This window comes from Gymnoscopelus microlampas, assembly GCF_963454915.1.
Source record: "Gymnoscopelus microlampas genome assembly, chromosome: 20".
Lineage (NCBI taxonomy): Eukaryota > Metazoa > Chordata > Actinopteri > Myctophiformes > Myctophidae > Gymnoscopelus > Gymnoscopelus microlampas.
Genome location: NC_139957.1, coordinates 39,968,885 through 39,987,069, shown reverse-complemented (window position 1 = coordinate 39,987,069; position 18,185 = coordinate 39,968,885). Strand labels below are relative to the sequence as shown.

Below are 18,185 nucleotides of genomic sequence, written 5' to 3'. Positions count from 1 at the left end.
GTTAGACCGGTATGTGGGCACTGGCCCTGTGAGTATCTTAAATACCAATCCCATTGATATTTGCTTGTAAAGTGTGTTGGAATTAGGTGGGTCATGGGCTTTAGGCCGAGTGGTAGTCGAGTCAGTTGTACAGTATTTGTTTTGGGAGGTCTGAAGTTCAGCAGGCTACATGGAGATGATCTCTGATCGTCAGTGACCAAGAGTTCAGAACTTTTATTTCCTATCCAAGTGGATGAGATTAGAATTTTGGATGTTAGAGATTTTGACAGTTTTGTCAGTATGATCACAGATCGGATATCGAAGTTATCCCAATGTTGTTTTTTTGTTTTTGTTTACCCAAAATCCAAATCTGATCGGATAAGGATTAAAAGTTTAAAACTCTTGGGCCCTGGCCGTCTGTAGTCTCTCCCGCACTTTCTCTCGCTCAGCTTTTCTACCGTCTGTCTCTCCCACACCGTCTGGTCTCTCAGCTTTCATACTGTCTGTCTCTCAGCTTTCATACTGTCTGTCTCTCCCACACTGTCTGTCTCTAGGCTTTCCTACCGTCTGTCTCTCCTACACTGTCTGTCTCTCAGCTTTCATACTGTCTGTCTCTCCCACACGTCTGGTCTCTCAGCTTTCATACTGTCTGTCTCTCCCACGCCGTCTGTCTCTCAGCTTTCCTACCGTCTGTCTCTCCTACACTGTCTCTCTCTCAGCATGTTTTAACACCATCTTAGGAGTTAGAACTGTGTTTTTTTAGAGAACAGTGGTTCTCAAAAATAGCAGATACTAATACTCCGTCGTAGATACAGTATACAAGCTTGTACATCTGCTATTGTTTTTAACATTTTCTGTTGTCAAAGTTTATTTTGAAAAGCAGATTCCATCCATATGCAAGGAAACGCTGTTTGAAGTCTCAGTACTGTTGTTTTCTGTAGGACAGAATGTGGTAGGAATGTAGTTTAAACACACATGACCTGCACTCACTGATAATCCTGCCAACGTCGTGTGTGTGTGTGTGTGTGTGTGTGTGTGTGTGTGTGTGTGTGTGTGTGTGTGTGTGTGTGTGTGTGTGTGTGTGTGTGTGTGTGTGTGTGTGTGTGTGTGTGTGTGTGTGTGTGTGTGTGTGCGTGCGTGCGCGCGCTGACTCGACTACCACGCGCGTGCGCGTGGAAACACAAAGATGAAATATGGAGATACAAGGTTTCTGCCCGACAACAAGGATAGGGTCGCTGTCGGGTAGAAACCTCTTATCTCCATATTCTAACATGTTTTTTTTGTTTTTTTTTGTGTTTTTTTAATACTACAGCGTCACACAAAAGTATCAAAAGTAGCAGATCTACACGTTTTGAGCTTGTAGATCTGCTGCTTTTGATACTTTTGAATTCGAATCCTGAAAAGTCAGTTTTGGACCCCCAGGGGTCCTTGAGGGAGTTCCAGGCGGTCCCCAGCAAAATTATGGCTAGTTAGGAACCAAATGGACCCTTATGAGTCTGTAACTCTGAGAGTGTACAGACTGGAACCAAATGGACCCGTTAGGGTCCATTTGGTTCCATTTGTTCCATTTGTTCCTTTTGTTCCAATTTGGTTCCATTTGTTCCATTTGTACACTCTCAGAGTTAAATTTACATTGCTTTTAAAGTATAAAGTGGAGTGCCAGAAATAGAAATGCCATTAAATGGGGGTCCATAGCCTAATAAATCCATAGCCTAACTAAAGTCAAACTGGGGGTCCTTGAAATTAAAATGGTTGAATATCACTGCTAGAGCCGTAAAAATCGTCTCTTATGGGGGTCCCTGGAATATTTTTTCAAATGGGGGTCCGCAGGCTAATAAGTGTCAATTTGGGGGTCCCTGGCATGAAAAAGTTTGAGAACCACTGTGCTAGTGGCCTCCAGACAGTGGTAGTGGGTGTTTTGGTACAGCTGGTCTCTCCAGTCTCTTTTTTTTCATCGGTACACTTTAGAAAGACACTCTGTTTGATTTCTGTTCAGACTGCTTGTTGGCTTCATGAACGTTGGCACTAGTTCTGCTAACAAAAAGTCTTTGGCCCCGGGGTTGCATAAAACCCTCCATTTAAACCCTATATACTTCATTGAACTGAGTCCTGCAGCGGTCTATACCACCAGGCCCCCTATACCGCCCTGTGAGAATGAGCCATTTCGCAGCTGGAAGCAGTACAGAGGCGCTTGTATGTAAAGTGCAACCAAAAAAAGTGCTTCATTCACTGACACCAAAAAGACATAAAACAGGAGCTCCAACACAGGTTACAGGGTCACAAACAATCCCCCCCCTCTGCCATTGTGACTTGGTCCAGCCCAATTACACTGTCAACAGAAAAGCTCAACTTGGTACTTTACATGTTAAGCTTTCAATCACTTAGCATTACCTGTATTGCACCTCTCATACACACTTCACTTGGTCTCCATTGCACTAATATTACACATATGTGTAATATTAGTGCAATGGAGTATTATTGCACTTGCCAGATTATCTCCATACATCGTAACTCCTTAATGCTGGAGACCAGAGCTATAGTGTGAACACAGCATGAGGTCTCATGTGTTGTAGAAGGTCCTTAGTAAACCATTTTCATTAGAACATTTTAAGGGACCCATACTCCGCTTAGGGCAGGAGTCTTCAAACCTTTCAGGCCAGGGACCTCCAAACTGATGGGAAGATAGAGCCAGGACCCCCTACCTCGTAGGGTAGTGGAGCCAGGACCCCCCACCTCGTAGGGTAGTGGGGGCTACCACATGTGTTTTATATGTCTAAACATAGACATGTTTTATATGTCTGCCTGCTTGCACCTGTCCCAGTAGTAAAAGGACCTTTCTCAACTAAATATGTATAAACATACCATGTTATTGTGCATTTATTATCTGTTTGCTAAAATATGGTGCATTCATGTTATGTTTAAAGACAATTTGAAAATGTTGGGGGATTTTTTTAATTTTTTAAGTTTTTTAAATATTGTTTAATCAAACAACAATTTCGCGGACCCCCTGCAGTACCTCCACGGACCCCCTAGGGGTTGCGGACCACCTGTTGAAGACCTCTGGCTTAGGGTCTATAATTTGGTTACCTTTTGTAAATGTTTTGTTGTGTAGTAAATCTCAACCTTGCTCTACAAGTCATATGATGCATTGTTTGCATTTGACTGCTTTTATCGCCTCTTGGCAGTTTGTTGACATGGCGCTCTCTGCGTCTCCATGGCAGCAGCTGGTTGAGTAAAGGTTCAATTCAAACAGGAGGCGGTTCATACACATTCACATTATCATCGCTGTCGCGTGGAAACCTCATATCTCCACAACTGTTACTTTTCAGGATTCAAATAGAAAAATAGTGGAATAATTTAGACGTTTTTTTTTAACTCAAGTCGTCTTTTCTGGGTGTCTTTGGTACAACATATTTTCAGATGGGGGTCCGAGGCCAAATATATATACATTTGGGGGTCCGTGAGATGTTTGAGAACCACTGCTATACTCTAGAGTAGTACATGCCAAAACCCAGTGGTGGAAGAAGTACTCAGATATTTTACTTAAGTAAAAGTAGCAATACCACAATATAAAAAAACTCTGTTTCAAGTAAAAGGCCTGTGTTCAAAAAGTTACTTGAGTAAAAGTACAAAAGTATTGGCATCAAAATATACTTATAGTACCAAAAGTAAAAGTACTAAAATGTTTGAAAATAGCAGATCTACAAGCTCACAACGCGTCGCGATGCGACACGTTGTGAGCTTGTAGATCGGCTATTTTCAAATAGCCTATGTATAAAATAGGGCTAAAGTGGGATGTATGTTTTATAATGTAATACTTTATATCTGCAAAGTAACTTGCAACGTAAGTTTTCAAATAATTGTAGTGGAGTAAAAGTACAATATTTGCCTCTGAGATGTAGTGGAGTAGAAGTAAAAGTACTGAAAATTGGAAATACTCCAGTAAAGTAAAAATACCTCAAAATCGTACTCAAGTACAGTACTTGAGTAAATGTACTTAGTTAGTTACTTTACATCACTGCCTAAACCCAGACAGTTCATATCTTGTTTCTTGCTGCTGACCTCAAACTGACTGCTACTGACCTGCATTATCTCATGACCCAGAATGCCCTCTGTTAGTCTGAAAGGAATCCTATACTGGCTGCGTTGGTCACTGCCTTCTTAATGGTTTTTATGGGTGTTTTTAATTCAGCGCAGCGTTCTTAGTCATATACAGGTTAACACAAGGTGAATGGTACAATGAAATGTGTGTTACAAGAAAAACAGGTCGGCTCAGACAGCATTTAGAGCAATAGATCTACGTTTAAAAACAAACATACACTACTACATAACTAAATAACACCCCTGCAGTATTATATACACATTATAGAGATGGATGTAGTTTGTTTTGCTTATGTGAGCTATTAATGTATGTGAACAATCTATCTACCCCCAGTAGTGTGGGTAAATACTGTATATCATTTCTGTCGGGTTGAAACCTCATATGACAAAAACTATGATTCAATTTTTGCAAAAGTAGCAGATCTACAAGCTCAAGATGCGTCATTTTTCACCACGTTTCGAGCTTATATATCTGCTACTTTTGATACTTTTTGTGTGACGCTGTAGTATGATCAAGTAGGGCATTAAAAAAACTTTTTTTCTATCGATTAGTCACCCCAAGCCATAGAGACTTGAATTAATGGATATTTTTTTGTTTTTGTCGCATTTCTAAGCCAATAATTTGATGACCAGCGGACCGGTAGGCACTAGGCAGCGGTTCCGTTAGCAGACACAAAGGAGACTCTTCGTGTCTCCTACCAGAACTGCTGCCAGTCATCAACATATTGGCTTAGGAATGCGACGAAAACTAAAACATATCCATGAATTCAAGTCTCCATGGGGTGATAGAAGAAAAGTCATTTTGGGGGGTGAACTATCCCTTTTAATTGACAAAAAAGCACAAAAAATCAGTCACTCTACATTGGATAATGAGGAATATACAATCTATACATGGTAAAGATTACAGTACTATACAATCTATCCACAGTGAGAAGCATTTATGCCAGTATTATGCTATATAGTAAGGAGGAAAGTATATACATTTCATTTTACAGCCTTGATGTCTTCTACTGACTTCTGGTTTAATAGTCTGGATAGCGTAAGTTCAGGGATTTACCAGCTTTTTAGGGCACATGATCACTTTGCTGTTTTCCAAGGCTGGTGAGATCACCCAGTGCCACACTGTAAAATCCACATTTACTTTGACCTTCTTATATAAGTCAATAATGTCCTGATAAGACTTACAGTTGTAACAAAGAATGTTGACAACACAGAATAAAAATTTAGGGCGAGACTTTAGGGCGGTGCTCAGGGCCGGATTAGCACTATGTGGTGCCCCAGGGCGACCTCAAGTTGAAGTGCCCCCCCCCCCCCCCCCCCCCCCCCTGCTCCCTGAGGCGGAGATATGGCTTGAATCGTGCACTCGCGCAAAAAATTGTGTTTTTTGGGTGGATTTTGTTAGTTTCTTTTCGGTTTTTGGTTACTTTATTTCGGTTTTAGGGTCTTATGTTAGGGTTATGTTATTTATAACCCCTATAATATTATTTCATTCTTATTTAATCCATTGAGACCTGAAGCCAATTCTACATGTCTCCTAAATCTCAACAGTATTCTGAAAAACGTATGTTTCTATATCAGTGGTGCTCAATCTTTTTCATGTTAAGGACCCCCAAAATTATATGTATTTGGCCGTGGACCCCCATCAAAATATTTTGTTCCAGGGACCCCCCAGAAGCAAAGATTTGAGTTAAAAATCTTCGCTTTGAAAATATATATATTCAAAGATTTGCACATATTTTCAAAAATAGCAGATCTACAAGCTTGTAGCGCGGCACTCGGTGCCCTGGCGTTGCTTCATATTGGCCGGCGCGATATGATTGTTTATCAAAGCAGTGGGCTGCCCACCACCACAGAGGTTGTGGGTTCGAATCCACCACGTGGTGCATCCGTCTTTTATCGAGTGTCTGTACGAACACAACTGCAAGGGGGGGGGGGGGCTTCACCTGTCAGCAGGGAGGGTTGGGCGGAAGGAGTAGGACGAAGGCTCTTAACCCATTAAGACCGGGAACGCATCTGTGTCATTTTAGATTTCTTTGGCTATTCAAAAATAGCAGATCTACAAGCTCATAGCTTGTAGATCTGCGTTCCGGGATGCGTTCCCGGGTTGAATGGGTTAAGACTAAGTCCTCCCGGTGGGGGCTCCTCACTGGCAGGTGTGAGTCAGATACAACAGCAGTGTTAACACACAGATGTGTGTGGGGAGGAATCAATTGGCATGACTAACACACAGATGTGTGTGGGGAGGACTGAATTGGCGTAACGACTAAATTAGGGAGAAAAAGAGGTGAAAAAAGCAGTGAACGGGGGTTATGTTAGCAGAGGTTTTCGCTGCTGCTGTTTCAGCATCAACATGGAGTGAATGCTCTCTACTTTATGTTTCCTCTGTGTTGAAATGGAACTCTAGCCCCTATCTGACCCACTCAGGTGACTTAGTTATTAGGGATGTCCGATATTATCGGCCTCCCGATATTATCGGCCGATATTAGCATAAAAATTGATATCGGGAAAATATCGGTATCGGTTTTTGAAAAAATAAAATAAAATATATATATATTTTTTTTGCTTTATAAATAAGTTACAGGAGTTCTTACTGTATATGGTGTGTGTGATATGAAATTTGAGCTTACCCTAATCACAATAATCCCTGCATATATCGGTATCGGTTGATATCGGTATCGGTAATTAAGAGTTGGACAATATCGGTATATTGGTTATCGGTAAAAAAGCCAATATCGGACAACCCTATTAGTTATTAGTGTTTAAGCTCCTTCGTGCTCAGGCAGAGCTATAGGTAAATGCCCCAACCTCCTGGAATGAGCCTCAACGTTCCCCACCATCGTTAGGTCAGTTTAGAGCAGTGGTTCTCAAACTTTTTCATGTCAAGGACCCCCAAATTGACACTTATTAGCCTGCGGACCCCCATTTGAAAATATATGCCATTTTAATTTCAAGGACCCCCAGTTTGACATGCATTAGGGCTACGGACCCCCATTTAATGGCATTTATATCACTTGGATCGCAATTTATATTGTAGAATCTATGTCAATTTAACTCTGAGAGTGTACAAATGGAACCATTTGTACACTTCCTGTCCATCATTTAGCTGGGGACCCCCTGGAACCCCCTCAAGTACCCCTAGGGGTCCCCGGACCCCACTTTGAGAACCAATGGTTTAGAGCCACACACGGACGCACACACGCACGCATGCACACACACACACACACATGCACACGCACGCACTAAAATAAAGTGAGGTAGAAAGAGAGAAGATTTGTGTTAAAAAAAAATAATAGTAGATGTAAAAGCAGCGTGGCACAAACAGCTGGTACATCTGCTATTTTTTAACATTTTTGAAAAAACACATTTTTGAGAACCACTGTTCTAAACCACTGGTCTAAATCCTAAGAGTTTTCTGAAAAACGTATGTTGCTATACTGTATATTCAGTATATAGCTAAAATCTAAATAAGGGAATACAATAAAATCAATCAATGTATATACAACATTACAACAGCAGCATCATACACAACAGTCATATAGGCCAGGGGTCTTCAACGTCTCTCAGACCAAGGACCCCCTAGCTGAGAGAGAGATGAATCAGGGACCCCCACTATATATTGTATAGAATTGTGTTGTAGATTAAACTTTTTCATAGATTTCATAGATAGCTTCATAGACTTGTTTGACAGCACTGTCATCAGTGTTGGATTCATGTTAATGTGTATTTTATTTGCAGACACCACTTAAACCGTCAATACTTAGTAAACTTGACCTTTGGCTCTGTACTTGGTCTGCTCTTTTTGTCCCTTCTGAACCAAACCTCCTTGCCGAAAAATGATTTTTCTGGCTAAGGGTTTCCTCAAAATAGGGATGCTAGGGTTCAAGTGGTTAATTATGTTAAAAAAAAGTATTATCCTATCACACAAAGATTTGCCGCCCCCCCCTGTAGTAACTCTGAGGACCCCCTAGGGGTCCCGGACCCCCTGTTGGAAACCCCTGATATAGGCTTAGTTGTAGTTATGTTTGTCTGTTGGAGGGGACAGGAACTGGTTGGAATAAGGTGTTCCTTCCACACACTACTAATCACTTCATGTCTGTCACTCCTCATGCATTGAAGGAGGCATGAGCTCAGTTATGGGCTCTCCCTAGGCTGGCAAAGGGAGAGTAGCGCCCAGGATTACATAGGCAATTGGCACTGGGTGAAAAAATGGGTTACAAAATCGTGGGATAAAACCTCATATTTTAGTACCCCATGGTATAGGATGATGACAAAACTGATTCTGACTTGGTGTGTGTGTGTGTGTGTGTGTGTGTGTGTGTGTGTGTGTGTGTGTGTGTGTGTGTGTGTGTGTGTCAGTGGTAAGTCTGTTCAGCAGCAGGATGCAGGACAGTACTGGTGTGAGGTGGAGTTCCACAGCCTGACATACTCCTCCCAACCTGCATGGATCACCGTGGAGGGTACAACACACACACACACACACACACACACACACACACACACACACACACACACACACACACACACACACACACACACACACACACACACACACACACACACACACCCACACACACAAACACAGCCTGACATACTCCTCCCAACCTGCATGGATCACCGTGGAGGGTACTACACACACACACACACACACACACACACACACACACACACTACTCGCAACCTGCATGGATCACTGTGGAGGGTCCGTCCATTTTAACCATTCATGTACAGTATGTCCACATAAAGGAGCGCATACAAGGACGAACATTAAAGGTACAGTTAAGGTTACATTCACAAAATCATGGCATATGTCTTCATGATACAATAAGCATGTCATGTCAGTACTCAATGGGCACACACACACACACACACACACACACACACACACACACACACACACACACACACACACACACACACACACCCCTCTTGGTTACTCCATTGGTTGTGTGTCTTGTCATTAGTGTAAACAGCGGGTATGTGTGAAGTGTCTACATGTCAGTAAAACGTTGAAGCCACACAGTGAGGTCCTCACTGTGTCACAACAACAACAACACAGCTCACTGACACTGGACCATAACGTACTTTACTTTACTTTATTTGTTTATTTGGACAAGACAATGCATATTAATGGGCGTCACATGGACGTGAATACACCGGATTTAGCAAAGATGCTAATTTTCATCCGCAGTCCTCACAAAAAACCTAAAGTCAGATAACAGACAAACAAACGGTGGAATACATTTACATAACATTACATCAAGGGTGGGCAACTTTATGATGGAGAGGGCCGCTATATTTCCACACTCACTCCAGAGGGCCACATTGCATATACTGTCGCATTGCATATACTTTTGCTACAAAAGTAGCAAAAATAGCCGATCTACAAGCTCAAAACGCGTCGCGCTGCGACGCGTTTTAAGCTTGTAGATCGCCTATTTTTGCTATTTTTGAATTGGAATCCTGATTTTTTTTTGTGCTATTTTTAAATTTGAATCCTGAAAAGTAACATTTTTATTTACATTTAGTTATACTTATGTTAACTTTATGAACTTAAATACAAATATATTGGACATAAAAAAAGACAATAGAAATGTATTGCTAGTCAGTAAGCTACTAATATAGACTGAAGTAATTAAAGCGGGTCATGTTTGCATGTTTGGAATTGTAACAGCTGAAATCAATAATATATCAGTATTCCCATATTAACCTAAGGGCCGCATTAAGTGAAGGTGGGGGCCGCATGTGGCCCCCGGGCCGCCAGTTGCCCATGTATGCATTACATACTGGTTGCAGCTTTGGTTTTCAAGCAACCACCTTTTCAGATTTAATTTTAGGGTGGAAAGATGGAAATGCAGCACAATCCCTTATACGTAGAGGAAGGCCATTCCATGCTACACAACCCTGTACTGAGAGGACATTTTGACCGTTGGTAGTAGACGGTGGTGGAAGAAGTACTCTTATATTTTACTTAAGTAAAAGTAGCGATAACACGATAGAAAAATACTCTGTTACAAGTAAAAGGCCTGTTCAAAATGTTACTGGAGTAAAAGTACAAAAGTATTGGCAACTAAATATACTTAAAGTCCCAAAAGTAAAAGTACTGATATTTTTGAAAATACAAGCTCACAACTGTGAGCTTGTAGATCGGCTATTTTCAAATAGCCTATGTATAAAATAGGGCTAAAGTGGTTAACGTATGTTATATGATATAATAATTTATATCTGCAAAGTAACTAAAGTTTTCAAATAATTGTAGTGGATAATATATAATTTAAATTATATAACAACTTTTACAATTTTCTACAACTCTGAGATGTAGCGGAGTAGAAGTAAAAGTATTGCAAATTGGAAATACTCTAGTGAAGTAAAAAGTAACTCAAAATTGTACTTAAGTACAGTACGTGAGTACATGTACTTACACCACTGGTAGAAGACATGCTGTACTTGACTTTAGGGTCCTTGTGGGGGGACCCCCAGGGGTCCTTGAATGAGGGGGTTCCAGGGGGTCTCCAGCAAACAATACAACAGCAATACAATGAAATATGAATAGGGCGTAATCCGACTAATCAATTTAGCACAAAACCCCAAAAGGAAGTGCTTCAAAATTATCCAAACTACATGAGTTAGCTGTCTAATTTACATGTCATGACAATATGTTTTTCTGTGAGTTTTTCGTCCAGCACACACACGTTTTAAAGTTATGAACACAACAAATGTGAGCAAAATAAATACTTTGTTCTCTCTCTCTCTCTCTCTCTCTCTCTCTCTCTCTCTCTCTCTCTCTCTCTCTCTCTCTCTCCCCCCCTCCCCCCTCTCCGTCTCCTCAGGGGTGCCCCACTTCACCGTGGCGCCTCATGACATAGCCACCTTCCCCGGCGTGCCCTTTGACCTGACGTGCGCGGCGGTGGGCCCCCCGGAGCCCGTGGAGGTGGTGTGGTGGGTGGGCGAACAGCAGGTGGGCGTCGCCGGCCCCTCCCCCTCCGTGCTGCACATTGAAGGTCAGAAGGAGTTGTTTCTGTTAATTTCAAAAAAGAAATCGTGAAAATTTGTGCAAATCTTTGAATATATAACATTTTTAACTCTTTGCTTCTGGGGGGGTCCTGGAACAAATTATTTTGAGATGTCCACAGCCAAATACATATCATTTTGGGGGTCCTTGACATGAAAAAAGTTTGTGAACCACTGATATTATAGCAATAGCGTGTGTGTGTGTGTGTGTGTGTGTGTGTGTGTGTGTGTGTGTGTGTGTGTGTGTGTGTGTGTGTGTGTGTGTGTGTGTGTGTGTGTGTGTGTGTGTGTGTGTGTGTGTGTGTGTGTGTGTGTGTGTGTGTGTGTGTGTCTTATTCTTACGGTCCACATTGCGTCATCAGTGTTAGTCATCCAGTTCAAGGATTATGGCTTTATTGCATTCTAGACATGCTCACACACACACACACATACACGTCACACACACACACACACACACACACACACACACACACACACACACACACACACACACACACACACACACACACACACACACACACGCACACACTCATCACCTGATATAGGGGTGAGTTTGAAGTGAACCAGAAGAATGTGAGCGTTGGATGTAAGCAGCGGGTCGGCCCTGACGGGTGGAGCTGTTCGTCTGCATTGAAGAAACTAAAACAGCTGCTTCATTATATGATACATTATATGATAAATATATGATAAATGATAAGGTAGAATGATAAATATTCTTATATTCTGGCTTGTGTGTGTGTGTGTGTGTGTGTGTGTGTGTGTGTGTGTGTGTGTGTGTGTGTGTGTGTGTGTGTGTGTGTGTGTGTGTGTGTGTGTGTGTGTGTGTGTGTGTGTGTGTGTGTGTGTGTGTGTGTGTGTGTGTGTGTGTGCCGCCATGTTGTGTTCTGCCATGTTGTGTTCTGCTGCACTTTACTTTACAACATTTTTATCCCACGATTTTGTAACCCTATTTTTTCACCCAGTGCCAATGCCTAAGCTTGTAATCCCGGGCGCTAATCTCCCTCTGCCAGCCTGGGGAGAGCCCCACACTGAGCTCATGCTTCCCTAAAGGCATGAGGAGCTAGCAAGCCGCTTCTTATCACCTGACGGGGGAGTTCTCCTGGTAGGACGTAGAGCGTGGAAGGAACACGTTATTCCTACCAGTTCCTTTCCCCTCCATCAGGCTCCCTGGCTGACCAGGGGGAGTCGGTATAGAGACCAGGATTACTGCATGTTTTTTGTGAGGGTACCTACCCTAGGGGACACGGGGAGAACATGCAAACTCCACAGAGAAAGGTCCTTTTGCCAACCCCACCTAGGGTATGGGCACTGATGACGTGGAGGAGAAAATACGCCACCAGTGCCCACAGCGTCCCCGGCGGGAATCGAACCCAGGACCTTCTAGCTGTGTACTTTCTTGATAGTTAATGTAACTTACCTGCCTGTCTGTCTGTCTGTCTGTCTGTCTCTGTAGGTGTGAACAGCAGTGTAAAGTTCTACTGTGAAGCTAAGAACACCAGAGGTATCTCTGTGTCGCGTACGGCTACTGTGCACATCAAAGGTAACCTCACTATATTATGATTTATTACTAAGGGCAGTACAACAAATGGTCACGTTATGAAATGTCCTTTGTCCGTCCGTCTCGTGTCTCTCGTCTCTGCTCTCTTCATTGGAATGAAACTGCATACTGAAGTTCACAACCAATCAAAACATTTGATTGGATTTGTACACTCTTCTGAGTTAAATGCGCACTAAGGAATACGTATGGTAACAGCAAGGATATATATACACTTCCCTGATCATCTTAATTCTGTCTCTCAGTTCTGCCGTCGGCGCCTGCTGCGGTTCAGGTGTTGAACATGGTGGACAACAATGTCACGTTGGCATGGCACCAAGGATTCAACGGACACTCCGAGCTGTCTTCCTGTACCATACAGGTACACACACGCTCACGCACACGCACACACACACACACACACACACACACACACACACACACACACACACACACACACACACACACCTCTGCCACGAGGGGGGGCAAAGACAATATATGAACATATATGTTCATATTTTCTATGAACATATGCAGTGGTGTGTTCTACCGTGGTACGCTGTATACGCCGTATGGCCTGCAGATTTTTTTTGTCGCCACTGTATACATTCAAAAACGGTTCGAAACGGCGTATCTGATACGTTGATACGCATCTGATACGCTGCACCCAGGAGTGGCTGGGCTGGGGGGCAGCAATACAAACAGCAAGAATGTGGTCTGACTAGTCTAACTCCGAGGTGAAGGCTTATCATGTGCGTGGCTATTGTTCTTGTTGATAATTAATGGCTACTGGCGAAGGAATTCACACATTTCAACAACCTGCCATTCACTTCATTGAACGTAGGTCACTGAATTGAGTACTTAGTATTACATTAGTATTCAAATTGCGCGTCATAGCACAGCAAAATCTTGAATCTTCAATACAGTTTGTGTCTTCAATGCCAAGTTAATACTATTCTGTAATAGATACAGGAAGACTCGCTGTTAACACTGCTATTATATCTGATAACAATTTTTTTACATTTTTACATTAATTAATTATACGCGCGCGTAAAAAAATTAGAACACACCACTGAACATATGTATATGTTCCTCTCCTCTCCTCTCCTCTCCTCCAGCTGTCTAAGCGCTCAGGCAGGAGGGTGGAGATACCGGAGCAGGAGGTGGAGGCTCCTCCGTTCCTCCTGGTCCTGTCGTCTCTCAGCAGCTTCTCCAACTACAGTGTGAGGGTGTCCTGTAGCAACGAGGTGGGGGCTTCACCCTACTCCACCTGGACCGACTTCCAGACCCCTGAGTCAGGTACTGATGGAGGGAGGGAGGGATAAGGCTGTCACCATTATGACATTTTGCTCAAATAATTGAATGTCTACAAACTGGAACATTACGGGAAAAAAAAAGAAAAACAATGTACCACTATTAATATATATATATATATATATATATATATATATATATATATATATATATATATATATATATATATATATATATATATATATTTAATAGTGGTACAAGCTCAATAGTAGTTCAAGCTCAAATTCTTTTTTTTTGTGTTTGAAAATATGAAATGTTTTAACATGGAAATGATTATGACTTATGCAAAAACATTAATGATGGAGGGGTGGATGAATGAATACATACATGTCTTGTTTAGGATGTTACATGAAATGGCACATTATCATAACACTATCACAAATATCACAAACAAACACATTATCATAACACTATCAAATACTCCTCAATATCCAACATAGTGCCCTAGCCCCAGTGAAGACCTCTACTGTGTGTGTGTGTGTGTGTGTGTGTGTGTGTGTGTGTGTGTGTGTGTGCAAACTGGCAGGCAGTAGATTCCTCAGTACAATCGGCCTTTGTCCCTGGCCTCAATACATACCAATGGGACACGCACACACACACACACACACACACACACACACACACACACACAGTCACAGTCACACACACTCTGCATACGCTGAATACATACCAATTGACTTCATACACACAAAAAGAGATACACATTCACCCACACAAGAAACACACACACACACACACACACACACACACACACACACACACACACACACACACACACACACACACACACACACACACACACACAGTCTGATTAGTAAACAAAAGTGGTTCTGCATGGAGGTGGGCTCTCCAGGGCCCCCTGGTTTTCAGAGCCGGTATTGCTCACTGAATGGAATCAGTTTTGTGTGTCTGTCAACTCTAAACGTACTGTGTGTGTGTGTGTGTGTGTGTGTGTGTGTGTGTGTGTGTGTGTGTGTGTGTGTGTGTGTGTGTGTGTGTGTGTGTGTGTGTGTGTGTGTGTGTGTGTGTGTGTGTGTGTGTGTGTGTGTGTGTGTGTGTGTGTGCGTGCGTGCGTGCGTACGTGCGTGCGTGTGTTTACCTTCCAGTGCCCTCTGCAGCTCCGAGGAACCTGACCTTTGACCTGACGGAGCAGCAGCTGTCATTAAACTGGGCGGAGCTTGAGGAGGAGGAGCTTCAGGGCAAACTACTGGCCTATAGGGTCCAGTGGACCCTGGGAGGAGAGGGACAGGTACATCCCATAATAATACTACTGCTGTTGCTAAGAGTAACGGCAGTGGTGGAAAAAGTACTCAGATATTTTACTTAAGTAAAAGTAGCAATACCACAATATGAAAATACTCTGTTACAAGTAAAAGGCCTTTGTTCAAAATGTTACTTGAGTAAAAGTACAAAAGTATTGGCTTCAAAATATACTTAACACTTGGGGCCAGAGGTTTATTAAAACAGGGTACATCTGGTGCCGGCATTCTTACCATTTACGCCGCGCTGTTTACGGCTGTAGACGCCACGACGTGGACGCAGATGTAAACAAAAGCTGTGTGCACGATGGTCAAGGGTCCCGACTAACGCCTGGAACAATAATCTTTCTAACGCGATCCTCCATTGCAGCGTGACCACCCATCGAAAACGGCTCGTTTCCACCACGATAAAAAAGAAATGGAGATATGAAGCTTTTTCTCGAGGATTTGTAATGGGTGCGGACGGGAGGTCGTTTTTTTTGGCATGGATCCACTTCCGTCCTCTCCTTCTTTCAAGCTCTGTGAATCATTCCAAAGTTGCATTAGAGCGTTAGTGTATGTTTTATAATGTAATAATTTATATCTGCAAAGAAACTAGTAACTAAAGTTTTCAAATAATTGTAGTGGAGTAAAAGTACAATATTTGCCTCTGAGATGGCACTTACTTGAGTAAATGTACTTAGTTATTTTTCACCACTGAGTAACGGTAGGACAGAAAACTAGCAGTACTAGAGGTCCTGGTAGGATAGAAAACCAACAGTACTAGAGGTCCTGGTAAGACAGAAAACCAACAGTACTAGAGGTCCTGGTAGGATAGAAAACCAGCAGTACTAGAGGTCCTGGTTTTCACGTTTTAAGCATCACTTTTGTTTGTATTTTCTCTCTCTCTCTTGCTCTCGCTCTCTCTCTCCCTCTCCCCCTCCCCCCCCTCAGGAGGCTCTGTTGTTCAAGGAGAACGTGGCTCGTCTGTCAGGGGGGGGCAGGTTCTTCAACGCCACCTTTCAGGTGTCGGCCTGCACCGCCGTGGGCTGTGGACCCTGGTCTCAGCCTGTACTGGTTCTGCCTGCTTCAGGTAACCTGCTCTGTGGGCTGTGGACCCCTCATGGTCTCAGCCAGTGGTGGAAAAAGTATGACAAAACACAAAAATATGGAGATAAGAGGTTTCTGCCCGACAACAACGGTTACAGCAAGTGTGGGCAACTATGATGATGGAGAGGGCCACTATATTGAAAGCGGGTCATGTTTGCATGTTTGGAATTGTAACAGCTGAAATCAATAATAGATCAGTATTCTGATGGTGGGGGCCGCCAGTTACCCATGTATGGTATACAGTATATGTGAATGTTTATATGTGTGTGTGTGTGTGTGTGTGTGTGTGTGTGTGTGTGTGTGTGTGTGTAGTTCAGGTCCAGCCTCAGAGAGGTCACATGTGGGTCGGGGTCCTAATGGGGGTCCTGGTCGCCATCATGGTTGGACTCGTCCTCACGGTCCTTGTTCGCCGCAGGGAGAAAGAGACACAGTTTGGGTAACTATCATATCATCCTCTCTCTCTCTCTCTCTCTTTCTCTCTCTCTCTCTCTTTCTCTCTCTCTCTCACACTCACTCACTCACTCACTCACTCACTCACGTTTTTAACCCTGAACCTAAATCTAACCCCAGTCTAAATGCTTAATCCTTATCCTGACCCCAACCTGAACCTGCTAACTGTAATTTAGCTCTATAAACATGCGTTAATATAAATATGTCCTCCTGGTGAAAGTCCTCACTGTCAGGTGAAAAGTGCTGCCTGCCATTGATGCCAGATTTAGTGAGAGAAATAAGCAACCAGGTCTATGAAAACAACCCCATAGGCCACATGAGCATTTTAAACCTATATACATTGGATATTTGAAAATAGCCAATGTACAAGCTCACAATGTGTTGCGATGCGACGCATCGTGAGCTTGTAGATCTGCTATTTTCACATTTATTTTGGAAAAAAGTGTCAAATTTAGAATATTTCTGCAAACATTTTAACAACACAAAATTGGTATGGGGGTCCCTGGCACAAAATAGTTTAGATGGGGGGTCCGTGAACAAATGCATGTTAATTTGGGGGCCCTTGACATGAAAATGTTTGAGAACCACTGGTTTAAACAACATTTAGGAAGCAGGCCCAAATAAGCAACTACACTTTAGAAACAACCCCCCCAAAAAAACGCAACCTGCAACTGCCAATATTTACAAGCGACTTGTACTACTGTAAAACAAGGTCAAAGTCACTTATAATAAGCAGACCTGGCAAGACCTGGAGTGCTGCTCCATTTGGTGATGTCAGGAGAGGAGACATGTGCTCGCATTTAACCTCCCACATGACCAACTGGTAGGACTGAGCAGTCACAAGGACTGCATATGGGAATTGGGAATTCCCCTATGCATAACGACTACATTTGGGGGGGGAGTAAGAAATGGATAAAATAAAGTGGTGATCAAATGCTATATTCTAATTTCTCACTATGTTCTCTCTTTGTTAATAAAAGAGATTATGGTTATGTGATACTATAGACCAGCAATTCTCTTTTTAATACATTAGATTATGGTTAAATATGTGATGCTATAAACCAAGTGAGCCCTTCAAGTATTGGCCATAAGACTTTATTGATAACATAACATACATTAATTAAAAAAAACAAAAAACGTTTTTTAAGAAACAACATGGTAATTCTTCTTTTATACCTTGAAAAACTAATGTTCATTGGGGTACAGATGAATAGGAACTTAACCACTTAAACCCCATATGGTTGAGGGGAGTCCCTCAGGGCTCAATGCGAGTGTATTTTATGTTTTCGCTTTACATTAAATATATTCGTTGAACATTTTTCTGCGAATGTTTTCCCAGAATACGATTGCTGGGGTTTAAGTGGTTACATTATTAGCTCCACTCTGATCCTAGACGGAACGCAATCGTTTGATTGACCGTTAACCCATTAAGACCTGAGGCCGATTCTACA

At 42.5% G+C, this 18,185-nt stretch overlaps 1 protein-coding gene across 1 annotated transcript in view; it reads left to right on the top strand.

The window, feature by feature from the left end:
- The window catches only part of tyro3 (TYRO3 protein tyrosine kinase), a 40,234-nt gene that overhangs the window by 8,100 nt on the left and 13,949 nt on the right, over window positions 1-18,185 (top strand). Inside the window, exons 3-10 of the mRNA XM_084045468.1 lie at window positions 8,437-8,537; window positions 10,908-11,078; window positions 12,542-12,628; window positions 12,889-13,004; window positions 13,741-13,921; window positions 15,043-15,185; window positions 16,129-16,267; window positions 16,597-16,720. Coding sequence (XP_083901594.1) covers window positions 8,437-8,537; window positions 10,908-11,078; window positions 12,542-12,628; window positions 12,889-13,004; window positions 13,741-13,921; window positions 15,043-15,185; window positions 16,129-16,267; window positions 16,597-16,720 — 1,062 coding nt within the window. The remainder of the gene's footprint in view (window positions 1-8,436; window positions 8,538-10,907; window positions 11,079-12,541; window positions 12,629-12,888; window positions 13,005-13,740; window positions 13,922-15,042; window positions 15,186-16,128; window positions 16,268-16,596; window positions 16,721-18,185) is intronic.